The 20703-nt window shown below is 38.8% G+C and overlaps 1 protein-coding gene across 1 annotated transcript; it reads left to right on the forward strand.

The window, feature by feature from the left end:
- Positions 1–201: 201 nt before the first annotated feature.
- SLC38A2 (solute carrier family 38 member 2) lies at positions 202–18335 on the forward strand. The gene is made up of 16 exons (XM_061639882.1): positions 202–698; positions 1632–1870; positions 2208–2289; positions 2405–2520; positions 6219–6292; positions 6405–6497; positions 6643–6724; positions 7712–7794; positions 8751–8809; positions 8950–9120; positions 10127–10206; positions 10295–10395; positions 12125–12249; positions 12989–13133; positions 13234–13331; positions 14146–18335. Exons 2-16 carry the CDS (start codon positions 1752–1754, stop codon positions 14242–14244), a joined length of 1527 nt encoding a protein of 508 aa, XP_061495866.1. The 5' UTR covers positions 202–698; positions 1632–1751; the 3' UTR covers positions 14245–18335.
- The last annotated feature ends 2368 nt before the right edge of the window (positions 18336–20703 follow it).

The raw sequence follows: 20703 nt of genomic DNA on the forward strand, positions 1-20703 counted from the left end.
GAAGAATATCTGTGTAAAGGGCATGGTGCAGTGTCGATTTTCGCCCGGCTGCTAAGTAACGGCCTCGTGATCTCCTTTTGTGCGGGAAAAAGGAGGTTCCTGAGAGGAGTGTCACTGTAGCATCCTCATAAGGGAGGAAGCGTCGGAAGAGTGCCGGGGGCGGAGCGATGAATCCCAGTGTTGGTATACAAAGAAAAGCCGCTGCACGTTGTCGGGTGGAAGCCTCGCCCTTTCCTGCCGCCGCTCTGACGTAGTCGCATTCCGCCCTCAAAAGCCGAGGCATCGAAAGACATTCCCCAGACCTGATCCCGGCGTTCCACGACAGCATCATCTTCTTAGCGGCTCGTGCCGGTCACAATAGAAACCTCCCAAAACCTCCAAGCCGCGTACCTCCCTCTGGTTTTCCAGACCTTTTTCTTGTTGTTTAATTTAATAAAAGAACTCTAAATTATTATTGTTAGTTTATGCCGGCCTTTTTTACAAAATAAAAAACCTCTGTAGATACCTTAATTTATTTTTTCCCGTACTGGGCCTTTTAATTGTTACTATTTGAGGAATTTTGTTTCCGTTGAAGACGCAAATTGATCCTCCTCGAAGATCTCGTGGTCCTTCGAAACACAGAAAAGAATTTTGTTTTATTTTGGGGAAGGAGGAAGAAAGCTCCGCAACGTCCAGATTTTTAGGCTTCCTTTATTGAGGTAAAGTCTTCCGTTGGCATCCTTCTGTGGCTTGGGGAGTGAGTGGAGGTTGTGTTCAATAGAGGGAGGGTCGGTTAATTTAATTCTGTTGTAACAAAGGCTTTTTTTTTTAGGTAAGATTGTAAAATGCATGTTAAAAAAAACAACAACAGCCAGTGCTGCTGCATCTATGGAGTGTTTGCCGGAGGGAGGGGTGCGGGGGGGAGGGGAGACCGACCACAAAACAGGCGCTGGTGGTGCAATCTTTTTTTTTAAGGGGGAGGGTTGAAGAAAGAAACGGAAGGTAAATGAAAGGATAACGAGGAGTCAATGTGGTTAATGTAACGAAAAAAGGGAATGTGACAATCGCTCCTCTGGGTTGCATCATATTCCGTTCCCGGCAAGGGAGGCAGAAGGGGTGGAGTTGGTTTGGTTCCAAACCTGTACACAGATACACGTGTGTGTGTGTGTGTGTGTGTGTGTGTTTATGCAAGTCTGTTTTCGTGAACTTAACTAGTCTTTACAACTTTGATTTCCTGTATCGGATTAGTCCACCCCTAAAAAGTCAACCCTTATAATTACAAAGTGTACTCTTAAATGTCTGGAGGAACTCTGAAAAAGCAGGTGATAGATAGGTCAAAATTCATTATTGGGCAGATAGAGGTGTGTGTGTGTGGCCCATCCTGGCCTTTCCCATGCAGATCTTCCCCCACCCCATCTGGGTGGTGAGGCTGCAGTGTTGTAGCTGGATATTATCTTTGTTCTACTCCCCTGTACTTTTCCTTCCCTTTCCATCTCCCTCCTCCCGCCCTTCGCTGCTGGTACTTTTCCACTGGCCTGGCTGCCTATGAATCAGCCGCGGTGAGGGGAAGCGGTGGCAGTAGCAGCAGCTGCTCACGTGACCCAGTTCGGGATACTGCTGCAGTATTGTCGTTTCCCTTTTTACCTTCACAGACAAGGCAAGTCCCGCAGCCAAGGACAAAAGATCAAGAGGACCCCAGGCTGCTACCACTAACCCAAATAATTAATTTGCCTGCTTAATCTGATTCATAAGAAGGCATCCTGGATCCCGTCATGACCAAAGCTGAAATGGGCAAGCTCAATACTATTCCTGACGACGACAGCAGCAGCTATAGCTCCAACAGCAATGACTTCAACTATCCCTACCCAACCAAACCAGCTGCTATGAAGAGGTCAGAGAGGTTTCTCTGCGTTGCTTTTTTTAAAAAAAAGTACAATCCAGTTCCTCTTCAAATAGATAATAAATCTCTCATTGATTTTAATGGAAGTGGAGTTCAACCTTGATCCCCAAATTTACCTTTCAAAATGTTTTAAGAATTGACAGTATTTTTATGTTTGCATACATCAACAAAAATAAACTATTTTTTCCAGACTTAATCCTGTTTAGAAATAACCCCCCAATTAAAATCAATGGGATCTACAACCAAAATTGTCTTCTATTGCTTTTTTTAACTTGGAAAATGGTGATAATACTTACGTTGCCTTTTTCCCCCTTTCTCCTTCTCACAGTCATTATGTAGACATGGATCCAGAAAACCAAAACTTTTTACTTGAATCCAACCCTGGAAAGAAGAAATATGAAACTGAATATGTAAGCATGCATCATCCTAACATAAGCAAAGATTTATTTTTCTGCAAATGAAAGCCATTCACAAATAATTGTTTCTGAACAAATTATTATTAACCACCACACTTCTTATTCACAGCATCCAGGTACTACTTCCTTTGGAATGTCAGTATTTAATCTGAGCAATGCTATTGTGGGCAGTGGCATCCTTGGACTATCTTATGCTATGGCAAACACTGGAATTGCTCTCTTTGTGTAAGTATTAGAACTAAGTAAGATTGAAGCATTATATTGATGGTATTTGTGCATGTCATTTCTCCAGATGTTTTCAGTTTGCCATTTTAAAGTATTCATCCTCGGGATGAAAATGTAACCATGGAAAGGAAAATAGGGCACAACAGTCAAGGGGATGAACTCATTAAAACTCCTAGTCTATTTTCATATAAATCAGTTTAATCCCGCTGAAATTGATGGGACTAGAGGTGGAAACCTATGCATGTTTATTTGGGAACAAGCTCTCTTGAGCTCAATGAAACTTGTTTCTCAGTGAGCTATACATGAGATCAGGCTATAAGTTATTACTCATAAGGCAGGATCCAGCTAAAATTACGCATCTGTGAGAGCTTCAATTGAGAATTTTGGTTAGAGAGTTAATTGTTTGTGTCCTATAAATGGACTCAGAACAGCTAATTTTAGCTGGATCATACTTGTCAATTCCTGTCTCAGCATATTTACTTACTGTCAAAATACCTTAAGAAAAAATATGCTTTCTAAAGAAGAAATTACATTTCATATGCATTTTACAGTGCTTTAGTTATCAACTTTCCCCAGTTCAAATGTCTGTATGCTTCTCCAGCTGGTATGGAACCCCACATACCCATCCTGATTCCTGGCCCATAGTGTCCTGCAACTAGACTTGCATATATAATCTCACAATCTATTTCTGTCCAAGCAGCAAAAAAAGCTTATCCATTTCACCTCTGCACTGACTTGTCAATTTATTATTATTTTAAATAAAAGTTTATTGTTTGTTCCAGCCTTGGGGCATGTGCTAATGCACCTTTCAGGTTAAAAAAAAGTTTATATTCATAGTCTGGTTGAATAGATTTCTAGACAACTAGTGAATAGATTTTTAGCTATATGTTCATTGGCATGGAAGACAAGATCTCTTGCCTGTATTTTATTTTTTAGATATATATATTTCCTTTAGGGGGCAGTGTATCCTTGCAAAGACAAAGCCAGTGAGAGATGGGCTTGATAGTTTTTATTGTAGTGGAATCCTTAAAAAAATGTAAATGTACTGCCTTTAAGTCGATTCCGACTTATGGCAACCCAGTGAATAGGGTTTTCATGAGGCTAAGAGGCAGTGACTGGCCCAAGGTCACCCAGTGAGTTTCATGGCTGTGTGGGGATTCTAACCCTGGTCTCCCAGGTCATAGTCCAACACCTTAACCACTACCCCACACTGGCTCTCCTAGGAATCCTTAGAGAGGCAAAAATACGGTGGCATAATTTTCTGATTTTTAAAATATTATGCCTTTTTAATAGAAATCAGGGAGAAAAGGTTTAAGTAAAGTTTATAAAGCTATGCCCCAGTGTGCATAACTATGTAAAAAAAATGGTGGGTGGGAGACTAAAAAGTATATTTCAGACAGAGTATTTCTAGGTGGTCCACAAATCTTAGGGATTCTTGTAATGGATTCCTGCATCACCAGAAATTAATTTTAAAATCCTATGCAAGTGCATTTAAAACTGTATTTCTGCCTTTCCCACATGCATGCCATTAGTGGGAGAGAGTCAAAGGCACTTTAAGACCACAGTCCTATGCACACTTATGTGGGACTAAGCCCCATTGAACTTGATTGGACTTTTGGATAGATATGTATAGAATTGTGCTGTAGGGCATGCTTACTCAGAAGCTAGTGTCATTGAACTTTGTCACATGTGAAATAAGTTATCATACCCTAGGATGCACATACTTTTAAGTAGATGCAGTGATATCTTTAAATATCAATTCATTAAACGTTAATATCTATAGTTACTGTAGATATTTATATTGCCAAACATATTTAGTTTAAGCACAATTTTAAGCATATTTAGCGTCTTTCAACTTACTTTTCTATCTTCTGAGATCCCTCAGAATAACTCACTGATGATTGCTCTGAAATGTCCCAATATGCAGTAAGCTGGTAGTGTTACTGGTGCCACCGAAACCAACTGAGTATGAAGCACATTTTGGTCTATGGCATTTATTCTCTTTTTTTGCTAATTATTTTAATACGGATTTAGATAAAAAATAATCTAAGCAAAAATATGCCATACATTTAAAAAGAGAAAAAATAATTTTACTTTATATGTGTCATTTCATGCTCCAGGAAAGTTTTGTAGTGGTTACAATGTCATCAGCATAATGCATGCTAGTGGTACACTCTGCAGGGCAAGATGTAATGCAAAGTCCATTTAAGTCAGTAGAGAGAGATGCTTTTTGACTGTCACTGTGTTTTTACATCAGACAAAGTTACTTTTCCATTGAAAATAAAGGAAACTTAACTTCTCTGTAATGAACTTTAAGACAACAATCCTAAGTATGGAGTTTCATGGTGCTTAATGGAATTTGCTTCTGAGTAAGCATGTTAAGGATTGTGCTGCATGTTTAATGCACATCTGCTTGTGAGTAACTCCACTTGAACATAGTGGGAGTTCTGAGTAAAGCTGTCTTGGATTGGATTATTAGTTTACAGCCTTAAATAGCTAAATTTTCTTTTGGAGGATATAATTTAGTGCTCAGTGGTATCGGAGGACCTGAATATTTATAAATGGGAAGAACAAGTTCCTAATCATACGTCTTTTTGGTATAAACCACTGTAGACTTAGATCTGATATTTAGCTGCAGATGTTAAGTTTTTGAATATATTTTGTATGTATGTTTAATAGTATGCAAATGCAGAAAATTTACAATTACAGAGGCAAGTATATTGGCTTCCATTTGAATTACCAAACATTTATCTAGTTTACCTTGACCTTAATCTAGATGTCAAGTTTTTTGTTGATTATAATGCTGAAGTTCTTGTTGATAGAAAATTTATATTTTGTAAATTACTCTGTAACAATTGGTATTAATGATAATGTCTTGTGAAGCCAAGAACTAATTGAGGGCAATTGCTCTATTTAGTTCAGTGCAATACTACTACTTAGATCAGTGGGATTTAAGTATTTGTAGCTATGTGCTGCATTGCATTCATGTATGAAAGCAAGGTCAATTAAAATTCTAGGACTATCTGTGTTATTTGTATCTAAAATAAGATTTAATATTCCCTCAAGTCAACAAGTGTTTTGGATTGAGATGCCAGTATTTTATCATTATAGCCCCAAAAGATGCCTGTGTTGAATAATCTGATTTTTTTTAAAACTGTAACCATGATTGATTGTCTAAACTTAGGAATCATGAGTTCTGTTTGTTTTTCCAAGCACTAAAATGAACAGATGAAAAGGAGAATTTCTCTTCCCTTTTCATTATTTTGATGTCTTCAGAGTGAAGAAACATTTGGTAGAAAGGGCCTGCCAGCTTAAAAGTACATGCATTTAACCCAAAATGACTCTAAACTGGCTTAAAGTCAGGTAGTCAAGTTTAAGTGGTGTGTGAGATGAATTATATGTAATCCTTGTTGGGATGTTTCTTGTAACCTGATAAAAATCACTAGTTTTTTCTTTTACATTTGTTTCATTTACTTCAGGAATTATACTACTTTTAAAGGAGATTCTCATTTTATCACATTTACACGCCATTGATTTCAATTAAAAAGTTAACCATGTGCTCAAATCTTTTCTACTGAAATCATTGGGTAGTGCTTCACTTTGGTAGGATCAAGCCTGGTATGTTTTGTTACATTTTCTTGCAGTGCTTTATATATTCGTTTCAGTCAAAGTAAAAATTATTTGTGTTTTTTTTTTAGAATTCTTCTATTCTTTGTGTCGCTGTTTTCTTTATACTCTGTTCATCTCCTCTTGAAGACTGCCAATGAAGGAGGTATGTTAACACCTACTTGTAAATAAGAAATTTGCCTCCCTACACTTTGTAAATTACACGTTTGCAACTGTAAATTACATGCTTGCAACTATTCTATTTTCTGTTGCTGTAGGGTCTCTGTTATATGAACAACTGGGAATGAAGGCATTCGGCATGGCTGGAAAGCTTGCAGCATCTGGATCAATTACAATGCAGAACATTGGAGGTAAAGATTTTCAAATAAGCATCTTTTTTTACACTGTGTGCTTTAAAACAATTTTCTTCTTTATTCTGATAAGGTGAAATGTTTTTTTGCCTCTTATGTGCCATGTTCTCTATTTGTATTGACGTACATTATTATTCATCTGCAGCTATGTCAAGCTACCTCTACATAGTGAAATATGAGTTACCGTTGGTTATCAAAGCATTCATGGACATAGAAGAGAACACAGGGTAGGTCTTAGAACCGCTTAGGAGAGAAACTGTTAGTGTGAACAAAAATGGGCATTGTAGAAACTGACTTCTGTTGAAACATGCATGTATAATCTCTTAACCAAAAGAAGAGATAATTGTTAAGCTCCAGTTATGCTGTCCTACTTTTTCAGTGGTCTGTTAGACATATGATACAGCCTTTAATAGGAAAAAGCCTGTCAGGCCCAGGATGTGACTCAGGAACCAGACCAACGGCTGTAGTTAATTCGTGTTTTATTAGGGTAATGTCCGAACAAAGACTGCGTTTTCTCATGAAGCAATACAGGGATACAGGTCCTGCGGCATTGGGAGAAAGTTGACAGAGCAAGGGACTTCTTCCCACCTGTTCTTTAAGAAGGGGCCAAACGGGCGCGCAATCTTTCGCTCCTCCTTAACTGCCCCTCAGGTACTGCCCGCCTTCCCCCCCTTCTCTCCTGTCTTTTCAGCTGTCTGCGTGTGCACGGTGAGGGGGAAAGCATCACCCCCTCCTCTTCTGAAGTTTCCGATTCCAGGATGGGGGATAGGGGAGGGGCTGATGGTAAACTGCCTCCCCGCTTTTCGGCTGTGAGCAGCCCTCCCTCTTTCCCCTCTTACTCTGAGCCTGAAAGAGGGGGAGGCGTGAGAATGTCCAGGGAGGGCTCAGGCTCCCTGTCGCTAAGTGACCTTATCACTGGCAGTTCCTCTGTTTTGTCTTCGCTCCAAAGGGGGGAAGTTCCTCCCCCTTCCCTCTGCCATCCATCCGAATACTCTTCTCCCAACTCTCCGGGATCCAGCTCCCCGGGATTGGGACCCCAGCTCTGCCTTCCGACAAAGCCCCATCATTTGACAAAATAACAGGATATGTAAACCGGAAAAGTGTTCGTTTCCCATTTCCATATTGTGCTGTGATAATAATATAAGTTTAGGCTACTTTTAAATTATGTATGTGATAACCATGCAGTGCTTTAACTAACTTTTCTTTTCTTACAGAGAATGGTATATAAATGGTGATTATTTGGTTATATTGGTATCCTTGGTGCTCATTCTTCCTTTGTCGCTGTTGAAAAATTTAGGTAAGTAGGCATTGGAGATTAAATATATATAAAACTAGGGTAAAAACTTGGAAATAATGGTTGTCCTCTTTGTGATTAACATGACACTAGTAGAACGGAAGCTAAGTCTGCATTTCTACTCCTTTGTCTTGTATATCCAGAGGTAAATGGCATAAGTGACTTTCTGAAGCTCTCCAGTTGGTGGTCAGCATATATGCCAATAAGAAAAAATATACTTGGGCTTCACTCCTATATGCATTTGCCATAAGTCGTAATTGACTTGAAGGCACATAACAACAACAAAAGTTCCATGAAAATCAGTAGGGTCTACTTCTGAGCATACATGTGTAGGACTACACTGAATTAGAAAGAGCAGGATGGCAACACATTAAAATTGTGCCCTTGTCAGATGAGTTGATTTGGGCTGATAATAGAATGGAAAGGAAAACGCAGATGATTAATGCAAAAAGGTGTGTACTCTAAAGTTGTAACATATTACAGTAGGGCCCCACTCATACAGCAGGTTAGGTTCCAGACCCCCACCGGAAAGTGAAAACCGCCAAAAAGCAGATCAGCTGTAGCATGGGGGTCTGGAACCTAACCCGTTGATCGCACCAGAGGAGGAGAAGATCAGATTTTCCCCTCCTCGGGTGTGATCAGCTCGAGCGGGAGTCTGATCGCGCCAGAATAGGAGATCAGCTTTAGTACGCTACTGCTGATCTTCCCCTCCTCCAGTGCAATCAGCTGGAGTGCGGGGAGCTCCAGCCCCCCCTCCAGCTGATTGCCCCACTGGCGCCATATTAGCGGAACGCCAAAAAGCAGGGCACCGAGAAGCGGGGCCCTACTGTACTAGTGTCAATGCCAGCAAATCTGTGTTGCCCTAGAAATCCACTTTTCAGTTGTACAAACCATGCTGTTAGATGTGTCATCTTTCAGATGAGTTACAGGGTCTAAATTGAAATAATTCTTTATTACAGGTTATCTTGGTTACACAAGTGGATTTTCCTTATTGTGCATGGTCTTCTTCCTTATTGTTGTAAGTATAGCTTTTTCTATACAGACACAAGTGAAATTCCTAACACTGTTGTAATTATTATTATCTAAAACAATCACTGTTACCTAAAACAAATTTATCCAGTGAAAGTAACCAGCTGTACTCTGGTTGTTCTTTGTCAGGTCATTTGCAAGAAATTTCAGATTCCTTGTGGACTGGATGATGATTTGATTAATGCAACTCTGAATACTACCCTAGAACATCTGTCAACCTCTTCACCTTTTCATGTAACAGAAGTTAATATAACCAGTGATGACCTATGCACACCAAAATACTTTATCTTCAATTCACAGGTAAATATTAATATAAGCCAGGGGGAAAAAGAATCTGATAAACTAATTGTTTGTGGCTATTTTAAAGCCTCATTGACTTGAAAATACCTGTTTCCCTTACAAGAGCACTATGTATCTGTACTGAGATTCAGTACTTCTTTGATTGTGCTTGAGTTAAATAGTATATAACTGAGCTGGATAATTTTTTTATCCTGGGCACAAAGCTGCCAATAACATAAGCATACTACTGATTTTAAGAATGTGAGCAATCTGATAACGAGTAAAATGCTTGTGTTTTAAGTTTCACAAGTGTAAAACTGCTAAATATCTGGCTATTGCCTGTGGGATGAACCGCAGGCATTGAAACTGTAGATAGGTTCATAACAGTGCAATCCACACGTTATTCCTTATGTAAGTTCCATTACACTCAAAGGAACTTAATTCCAGGAAGGAAGTTTCCCTAGGGCAGGGGTGGGACCTGTGGCTCTCCAAGTGTTGTTGGACTCCAGCTGCCAACAGCTCCAGCCAACATGTCCAGTAGGAATGATGAGAGTTAGTCCAGCAGATCCAGGACCAGCCCTGCTCCAGTTCTAGAACAACCTGTTGTGGGGCCTTACACTGGCTACCCTGAAGATTGGCAGAGACCAGTGGGTGGGGGTGTTCACTCAGTCTTAACCACCTCCAGCAGCATACATTGGGGACTAGAACGTCAGCCTTTCTGTGCAACCCTGTGCATGTTTACTTAGCTCTAAATCCCACTGTTTTTCAATGAGGTGAACTCCCTACTGCAAACTTCTGCAGCCTGTTGCTCTCCATATGTTGTGTGCTATAGCTCCCACCACACTCAGCCAGTATGGCCAACAGTCAGGGAACATGGGAATTTTAGTCCAAAACATCTGGTATCAGATTGGGGAAGCCTACTCTAGTAAGTGCATTTATCAGTACTGCAGCCATACTAACTGAAGAACTTTATAAGTTAATGTTGTGGAAATATTCATAAATGCATTTTTACTTTTATGCTTTCCAGACTGTCTATGCTGTACCAATCCTAACATTTTCCTTTGTCTGCCATCCTGCTATTCTTCCTATTTATGAAGAACTGAAAGGGTAAGACTTATGTATGTTACGTCTGTTGTATGTTTCATAGAAAAGGAAAATTTCAGGAATAATAAAACATTTTATTTCTTTGAAATAGCCGAAGCCGCAGAAGAATGATGAAGGTATCCAATGTTTCATTCTTTGCCATGTTCCTCATGTACCTTTTGGCTGCTCTCTTTGGCTACCTGACATTTTATGGTAAGTAGCTTCTCTTCTGTTTTTGTACTATATGTATTTTGGTCAGGCACAAGCCAACCAAAACAAAGCATGCTTACGTTATTTTGATTTCAATGGGAGAGGACTACGCATGTGCTTAACTATTCCCATTGTAACCCAAGGGACTTAAAAGTATGCAAGTGCATGTGTATAATTTGTATCTTAACCCTACAAATGTAATCTCAGATGAGAACCATGAGGAACTTTCTTCATGAATGCACTACACAGAAATAAGTCCCATTCACTTCTTTGGAACTTATTTCTGAGTAATTGATTCAAAGGCATGCTGGCTCACAGTTTGAAATGTACTTCTAATAAGAAGCAAGTCCCATTAGAATCAGTACAGCCTTCTTCTGAGTAGAGATGCTTAGGGTCATGGTGCAAGTGGAGTGAATGGTGTTAAAATGTGAGTGACAGCAAGATGGTTTTATGTGAAAACTAATAGATGTACATTAGTAGAACAAGTAAGGTTTAGATTTGGAAATGTGGATATCATCAGGCTTTTATTGTACATCTGTTACAATACAAAATCACTATAGGCCCTTAGGTTGAGTCACTTGACATGGAATGGGTAGAGAGACATATTAAGTAATTTAACTACGTTTATATCCCACATTTTGTCCAAGGATGTCAAGGCAACATACATGGTTACCATCACCCCCATACAGACCCACATTTTCCATGTACCCTCACAACAAGCCTGTGTGGTAACTTACACTGAGAGATGGTGACTGGCCTAAGGTCACTCAGGGAGGTTCATGGCTGAGTAAGGATTTGAACCCAGATCTCCCCACCTTTAGTCCAACATTCCAACCGTTACACCAAACTGGCTCTCATACACGCCTAATAGCCTACTGACAAGCATAGCCACCTGATATCACTAGTGCAGCCTGGTCTGGATCTCCCTTCCAGCCTGGCTTCTTTCAAGGAAAGTGTTGGGAGTGAGAAGCTTCTCACTTGTGAGCTCAAGTTATCTGTCTCTCCTTTCTCCTGAGCTGCTACAACAAGATTATTCTGGGAAAGATAGACAGCAGTGTTCAGTAGGCTGGTATCATCTCATAGGTCACTGGTATCTATCACTTAGTACAGGCCACAATAAAACTGCTGAGATTCATGTTGTTCCACAGGGTGTCTGAAATATATACTGTCTTGAAGCTTTAATATGCCAGCAATGCAATGTGACTGATGATATGACATAGATATTGTGGGTATTTAGATAAGGGCCCCTACCAGATGGTTGCTATTTTCAGGAGGGATTCATTCACATACCAGCAAATTCAGGTTGCACAATTAAAGCTGATTTGATGCTCTGGTGCAACAAACCCCCCATTTTTGCAGTAAAGAAAGTGATGGGAAAATGCACTAGAATGTTTGAGTTAGCAATTGCTTTATGCAGCATCATAAACATCCCTGCAAACAAATCAGGATCAATGCTTAGTAAATAGGTTGTCTGGAAGTGACTGAGGACTTTAAAAAACACTTTATATGACAAGGCTATTACTGATATGATTCAGAAACCAGATTCTGGTCCATTTATAACACTGTTAAACCGAACAGAACTTAACTCACCATGTCATATTACAATATATTAACACAATTCCGCTTAAGAATCAATTGACATCTACTTTAGCAGTGTACAGAGATTTTCCCATTGAATTTTATATCTTCTACAGTTAATTAACATTCTGTTAAAATACCGTTTTCTTTGCAGGAAATGTTGAGCCAGAGTTGCTTCATACTTACTCTGCAGTCCTGGGAACTGATGTTCTTCTCCTTATTGTGCGTCTGGCTGTTCTGATGGCAGTAACTCTTACTGTACCAGTTGTGATTTTTCCAGTAAGTGACTTTCCTTAAGAAAATAATCCCCTCCTTTTTTTTTTAGTTTGACAGTGATTTGGAAATCCAGCTAATTTAGAACTTGTCTGCTAATTTCCAGTTGTCAATTTAAAAAATCTTGCTATTTCACCTGTTTGCATCAGTTTTTCTTTCCATTGAGTGTAAAAGACAGAGACCTATTCACACTCCTGTTTATTGGAGTGTTTTCATTATAAGCTAGTGTGTGACATAATTGCATGTATTACAGCCTAAAAGTAAAAGCTTACATCCTAAAATAATTTAACTTTAGGAAGTTCAAAGAAAGGAAACTTCCTGCTCCCTCCTCCCCAATGCAGCCACCTGAGTCCTCACCTTGAAAAGCCTCTCTGAAGACTTGGAGGGCCCTCCTGAACAATCTGAGATGAAGTGGGGGCTGTTGCGGGGCAGAGGAGAGGATGGGAAACTTTCCTTCTGTGAAATTGTTTATTTTTTCTTGGGATCCAAGTTGAAGCCTTTAATGAATACATGTGTTGTACCAGAGCAAGGGGGTGCGGGAGAGTGAAACTAGCTAATTAGGGGGAAGTTACTTATAAGGACTAGCAAATTTAAAATATATTTCCTCCACATGCTATTTTCTTTCCATTGTTGCAATCTTATGAATGTTTTTTGTGAACATTTCCAGAAGTTTCAAAAATAAATTACTTTGAATGTGTCTTTAAGATATATTTGTGATTTTAATAAATATTCATTTATTTTATAGATCCGCAGTTCCATCACACAGTTATTGTGTGCCGGGAAAGAATTTAGTTGGTTGCGCCATACAGCTATTACATTTGCTCTTCTGGTATTCACCAACATTCTCGTGATCTTTGTTCCCACAATTCGAGATATATTTGGATTCATTGGCAAGTATTCTTCTGTTCTTGTTCATTTTTTAAAAAACTTTTCAAAAAATATAGAATAGTTTAATAGAAAATTAATATTTGGACAAACTGTTTAATGCAGGTGCTTCTGCTGCTGCCATGCTGATCTTTATACTGCCATCTGCTTTCTACATTAAGCTAGTGAAGAAAGAACCAATGAAATCTGTTCAGAAGATTGGGGTAAGTGGAGAAATACTTGTAATCATGCTTCTTTAGCTGACTAGCAGAAAAGAAACATTTCGAGAGCTACTGGCTGCACTAGCACAGTGACTATCAAGCTCATGGTTCACCTGAGGCAGAATTCCCATGAATCTGTATGATCTCCCTTGTGCCATTCTCATCCCCCTCCCACGTCTCTCTTTAGAGCAAGGATGGGAAAACCTGTGTCCTCCAGATATGGGTAAACTCCCAACTTCCATCAGGCCCAAGCTGGCATGGCCAGACATTAATACTGTGGATGGTACTAAATGCTAGTCTAACTTGGGGTAGACCCATTGAAGTTAGTAGACATGACTAACTTGGGTTCATTAACTTAGTTGAATACAACCCTGTGATTTTAACCTGTATACTGCCTTATATTTTATATGAAAGTGAAGTTTATAAATATTTTAAATAAATACTTGAATTGTGCTCAACCCAGTATCTGCTAAGGTTAGGACTTGATAATGGCCTTTAAACTCCTAACAGAAGACATTTAATTATGGCTTCAATCTAAAGGAAATATCTCCCCATGTGTAAACAACTGCAGAGTAAGGCTGAGCTTTCTTGGTAAGTTTTTGCAGCTACATTTCCCACAGCAAAGAAAGCAGTATGTGTTTAACATTTGTTGTCTTGGCTATGGGAGCTGCAGCACTGAAAAGAACAAAGATCCAGCTGCAAATACATTTCTCTAATGCATGTGTAGTAGGCCCTTTTTATCATTTTCTACTTATTCTACAAGTTCTACTTGTTTTATGACAAAATTCATCAATATTTTTATATACTGTCTTTGCAGGCTCTTCTTTTCCTGGTCAGTGGCATAATTGTGATGACTGGAAGTATGACCTTGATCATTCTGGACTGGACCAGTAATGCTGTTTCTAATGGTCATTAACTGTTCTAGACACCAGTGCTCATTCAACTATCTACTGAAAGAACTTCTTATCCACGTTTGCAATTCTGCTTCCTTTTGAAATGCAGATTCTTTGATGCTGGTTCTTCTGATTGGAGAATAGGTGAACTTTTTAAACAAGAAACTATTCTGCACGATGGAAATTGATACTAACATCAAACCACCTGAATTTTAGGCTGAGGGAAGTGACTATTTATTCCATTCCAGAGAATGGACAGTGCTCTCTGTAAAATGTTATCAAGCCATGTTTGGCTTTTGTCATTGTTACTTGGATATTTTATTATTTACTTGAATGTGCCTATTGGAAACAATTGATGTGAAAAATAAGTTACTTTACATCGGGGTAAGCTACCATTGAAGGTGAATGAGATAAATACTATTATTTTTGTACCAAAAATTTTATGGACCTCAAAAGCACTATTTTGACTTTAAGAAAATGTTTTTTAAATTGATGATCCAAATAAGGGTAGAAAGAAATATGTAGAACTGTTTAAGCAATGTTCTAAATTCAACATGTTTTGCCTATCTATAGAGGCATATCCTTTAAAAAGTCTATTTTTGGCCCTCAGAAATTATTTTTGAAACCAGTTATGCTAAAGGTTAACCAATTTGAAAGATTCTAAACTAGCTGAATTCTATATATAACTTAGTTATTCTAAAACTAAAACCAAACAAATATATTAAGACTCCATGATAATATATCTAATTCAACTAACATAAACCACAATGTTTTCTTACAAGTAGCTATTTATTCAAATTGTCATGTTTTAAAAACAAGATTCCATACCATCAGATTGGACAAAGTATCAAACAATTTGTATGGAGCAAACATAGCATCCGATCCAGTTAGTGCTACAACCAAACAAGGCCCTTGAAATTAATGAGGGATGCATAGGAGCAGTATTTGGCAAATGACTGATAATGCAATCTGAAGCATTTTCCTCTTGAGGTACTCAATAGTGCAATTAGATTAAACAAAGGTGATTTTTATTGTTCCTCAGTTGCAGGTACCTACCAAATCATGTTGGGTCATTTGCCATTAATGGTGAGTTGAGTTGACATGATCCAGCAACAGTGTTACATATTTTGGCTTTATTTTTTAAAAACAAGCAAAGTGAGGTCCTACTATTGTTTACTAGTAATACAGTATTCACAGACTGTACAATATTTTTTAGTGTCAAGTTTTCATCCATTGGATTTTAAATTATTTTACATTTTTGTTGCTCTGAACATGTGATATTCCTAACTGCATACAATACACCAGGCTTTGGTGTATATAACAGAAGTTCTCTTCATAAGGCAACTGGGACTCTAATGCAACTGATATTGTACAGTAGTCTTTCGTTATTATTATTAAGACCTTGGTGGGACTACATAGTCATCTCACGTATTTCTGGTATAGATGTATTTGAGCCTTAAGTAGAAAGCAGATGGTAATTCATTGGTTATTAAATGGATGATCCTTTCCCAAGTCAGAGTTCACCATAAGGGAGCCCCACACACACACCCTGCACTTCATCTGCAGACTCGAGCATTCAGCATACTAGGGACATTACAGGAAATGGAAGATGGTTGTGCACCTCCCATGTCCCTGTCCAGCCCTCCTCCATTCTGTCAGGGAATACAAGAAGGATGTGGGAGGCATGTACATACTTGTCATTCCCTGGCTTGCCTTGCAAGGATGTCTCTTTCCAACACTTGTGGTGTTGGGTTGGGGTGGACATGGTGACAAATCTGTGTATCAGTGCTGCATCTGCATAGGGAAGAATCATGTCCTGTTTTATTACTATGCATATTCAGTGCATTAAGATTTCAATCTCAGGCTGAAGAGGTGTGGTACTTTAGAGCACATTCAGCACCATTTCATATACACAGATGCTGCTGGGAAGGATATTCTATAAGAATCTAGACAGGCAGAGTTTAACAATATAGTACTCGGCGGGCCGCTTTCAGCTATGTTCTTCTGGCATAGTAGTTTAGAAGTTTATCTAATTTCAAATAGTAGTTATGTTAGAAGGATCAAATGGTGACATGTATTAGCTAAACAGCACAGGCATGTTTTTTAAAAAAAGTTATCTAGGCCCATTTTTAATATTTGGCAGATGTCTGTCATTGTGACTAGGTTTTTAAAATTTGACAATGCAAATGTTTTTGTTTGTATTTCCACATGGCATCTGCCAGCCACTAAGGCTGCGATCCTGATTCTACTGAGGTCAGTATTAATCAAAACCTGCCTTACTGAAAAGTGACTGTAGTTTTTTCCGTAACAAGTTGTGAGTGGCTTGTTTTTAATCTAAGCCATTTTCCTGGGCAGGGAAATGTGAACCATACTTGAATAACAATCCTGATAATCTGTTTTGTTCTCAGAGAATCCAGGTAACCAACAACAACACCCATACTTAAAACTTCGTTTTGCTGTGTACTTAAAACACCCAAAAGAGAACATCTTAGAGTTTTCAAATGTCATAGTTTTCTAAGCAATTGGTTGGTATAATTTGAGATACTATTTTATTAGTTTATATTTCAGAATTACCACTTGCTTCAATGGATTGGAATTACATTATGCATCTGTAGAATATATGTATAATGTAATGACACTTCTCTTTCCCTGCAAATTGGACTAGTCTAGTGGTACTTGGCTGTATCTTGCATAATGCATGTAGATGAGTCTTGGTTAAAATGTTGGCTTTTCCTCTTTAACTATTAATGTGGCTTCTTGTAAAAAGACTAGGATTCCCTCAAGATAACAGCATGGTACATGAAACAAAAGAACTTTTTTTATCCATAACTGGAGAGCGTTCATGGGTTTATCTCAACATTTGGAAGAGAGACAAAGGTGACAAAAATCACGTTAGTACTGATTGTTGTACTTCAAAGGTTATTTAGTCATTGCTGGGCCAGAGATATCTGGGCAATAACACTGAATCATGCAGCTTTCTGTCATTCAGTAACTACAGAGTTCTCCACATGCTCTTGCTGGGTACCACTAGGCTGTATTGATTTCTAGTGTCTGAATCTGTTGTGAACTTGTCTCTTGAGAGGTTTAATCTGAGCTAGCAGTTTCAGTATTAGTTAAACCACTGTTTGTCACCTACCTTCCATGTTAGTCCACTCATACAATGTAACATGTTATTTATAGAACAACCTGTTGAAGTTAAAACCTATTTTTCAGTATTTATGGGTAGCCTTTATATGTAAATTATGTGTGTATATATTGTAAGTATATTGTATATAATTAGGTTTGGGATTTTGTGTTTATGTATATAGGCTTTCATTATGATTAATGGCTAATACATTATGTCCATGATTCATTCACATTGTACATCCAGGAAAGAGCTTTCGGAAGTTTCCAAAGAAATAGTTACAGCCTCAAAACTGAAATTCTGGGCACTCAAGTTGTCTTAAGCACATGCTAACATTAAAAGACCATAGTTGGCATTGAAAGGTGTTCCCAAGGACATGTTGATAGTCCAATGTTACTTTTTCCTTTGAACTGCACACACCATGTTGCAAACTGATATGAAATGTCTCTTGGTTTCAAAAGCAGTTTGCTATATGGGATGAAAGGTGGTAGATGGTGTTTCCAAAAAAAGTCTAAATCTTTTGGGGTTCATGGAACTAGTTTCTTGATTCTTTGGAACCTGGCCTATGAAGCCTACAATGAGTTCAAAGATCCATGCACGCAAGGGTTTTGCCGTGTGAACACAGTACCCTACCCCCAATTGTAAGAGGGAATAGGAAGCCCCTGTGTGTGTGAAGATATAACTAGGCCCCTTGCTCATTACAATTGTGTACATTGCAATAAACATGAGTATCTTTTAGGTCCACAAAGACAGGAGGTCAGAGTACAGTTTGCCATAGATGTTTTTCAATACCTGATTTTAAAGTCAATATATCAAGCCTTCATGTACAGATGCGATACTATTTGTATATATTGTATATGTATATATATAGATACATTGTATTGTTAGATCAACAATTAAATGACAATTGTTGAAAAAGAGTGCTACACAGTTTCAATGAAACATTGTATGTTTTAACTACACTAAAATAAAGATATAATCTTAAGATTGTGGAAGTGTGAAACTTATTCTATAGATAACACACTTGGATTTATTTATGAAATGCCACCTTTCAAGACAGAGCCCTCATAACAGTTTACATAACAAATGGATGAAGCAAACCGTTGGATCCAACTTACAGTATGAAAGATTATGTATTTTGCAAAACCTTTTAATGTGATGATCATGTGATGTTAAATGCATGAAAGTATTTATAATTACTTGCAAATATGATCTAAATATATAACTTAGGCTCTTGAGTGATGTGTTAGTATCACCAAACTGCATAAGGCTACATTCACTGTTCCCCATTACCACTGAATTATACGGGTTCTTGTTACACAAATAAATGCAACAAAGTTATTCTACCAGGTAAATGATAAATCTTTGTATTGGGGTTTCCCTTGGAATTTAATATCTGTAGACCAGCATTCATCAACCTAGTGCCCTCCAGAAGTTTTGGAGTACAACTCACATCAACAGTTGTGCTAGATGGGGGTGATGGGAGTTGTAGTCCAAACCATATGTAAGGTGCCAGGTTGGCAAAGGCTGCTGGCCATTGCCAACCCCAAGAGCCTCCTATACCTGTTCCTCCTTGCTATATCTTCAGCTGCCCATTCTGAGCATGCAAGTGGTAATAAGAGTGAGTACATGGAGTCACATCCTCCGCTTGCCTGGTATGTTATCCATAGGAAGCTATGCAGATTGGGCCCATGAAGAGGGTGAGTGAATGGGCAGCAATTACAAGGCAAAGGAGAGGGGTCCACTCTGAGGAAGAGAGCCAACTGATGGCATCTTGTCCAAGGCTCCCCAAAATCTGGAACCAGCAGTTATAAATAGGTTTTCTATGCAGGTTTGCTAATCACTGAATCTAAGGAATCTTTTGGGCCTCTGATAGCTGCATGTCAGAGACACGTTTAGATGGTGGTGCAACTTCCTTCATTTCAGCACTATAGTAATGGAGAAGTTCTACTTTCTGAACTTTGGGTGGGGAAATCTGTTTCCACACTACTACAACAACTTTTAGAGGTGAGCAGCCTGTGCTTTATAGCAGAGGTAGCTAACCTCCCAGACGTTGCTGGACTATAACTCTCATCATCCCTGACCATTGATCATGATGGCTGGTGCTGATAGGAACTGTAACCCAACAGCAGCTGGAGAACCAGAGGTTAGCTACTCCTGCTTTAATAGCATCTCAGTTTTGGACTGTGTCGCTGAGATGACAAATCAACTGCTTTGGATACCACACAGTGATGTAGCTTTTGGTGTTTTGGATAATTCTCGTGAGTTTGAATAAGGCCACCAACCAGATGGAACAGAAAGACTTTTGTGTCACATGGCCCTGATCAACTTACTTCGTATTTTTGTCAGAAGGCTTCAAACTTTTCCATGCTGATTTGTAGATAAGGGCACTGGGTGGAAAGCTGTACTTGTATTAGTGAATTTGTTAAATTAACTGAGCATTCATCATATAATGCAACGTAACTTGACAGCAGTCTGAATTCTGGGCACTACTGCATTTTTTTTAAAGCACCCTATTTAACTTAGTAGTTACTCAGATTATTTTAGACTGAGTACCTTTCACATCCTCATTAACTTTCCACATAATTCTTCGAGTTATCCTTTTATGATTATGACCCAGTAAATATCCCTTTCCTTCCCAAGAATCAGTGAATTCTGAAGCAAAGGAATCTCCAATGACCTGAGGTGATTGAGAGGATTGTGGCACAGCAATTACAATTACTCTTGGATGAAACAGATGGTCTTGACCCATTCCAGTCTGGATTCAGACCTCCAAGAGGTCTTCTGTATCTTTAAAAGTTGTGCAGGGGAAAGGGAGAATTCCACCTTGTGGTTTTTCCCATTACCGTGTTGCAAGAACACCTGCACTTGGCTGACTTTCTCTTCTCCTAAAGATACGGGATCAGTCTCAGGCCAGGAACCTGGCAACTCTATCTGCTACAGCAAGCATTGCGAACCGTAACAATGATGAAGGCAGAATACAGATGAATCCTACATGTATAAATAAAGAAATTGAAATACTATTCCCATCAGAATATGACATCAAAGGAGAAGAAAATGGTCTCATTTAAGGGTTTTGCAGCAGACATGAGGCAGGGAAAGACTCAAGAGAACAGGCTGCACAGAACAGGAACTGAGTCTCATGTATACTTCTGATTTCGCAGCTGGGAATAAAAGATTCAGCCAGCAAGACAGGAATACAAACACTGATCCAGAGCCTGGCAGAGCCAGGGCCAAAAGTAATGAGGAAAATCCGTACAAGAATTTATTATGGGGAGCTCAAATATGGATTGGACCAGTGGTACCGGAGAAGAAGGGGTTAATTGCTTCCCATGTGCCATTTTCTGGATCTCAATCT

The sequence above is a fragment of the Rhineura floridana genome, chromosome 8, assembly GCF_030035675.1.
Source record: "Rhineura floridana isolate rRhiFlo1 chromosome 8, rRhiFlo1.hap2, whole genome shotgun sequence".
NCBI lineage: Eukaryota > Metazoa > Chordata > Lepidosauria > Squamata > Rhineuridae > Rhineura > Rhineura floridana.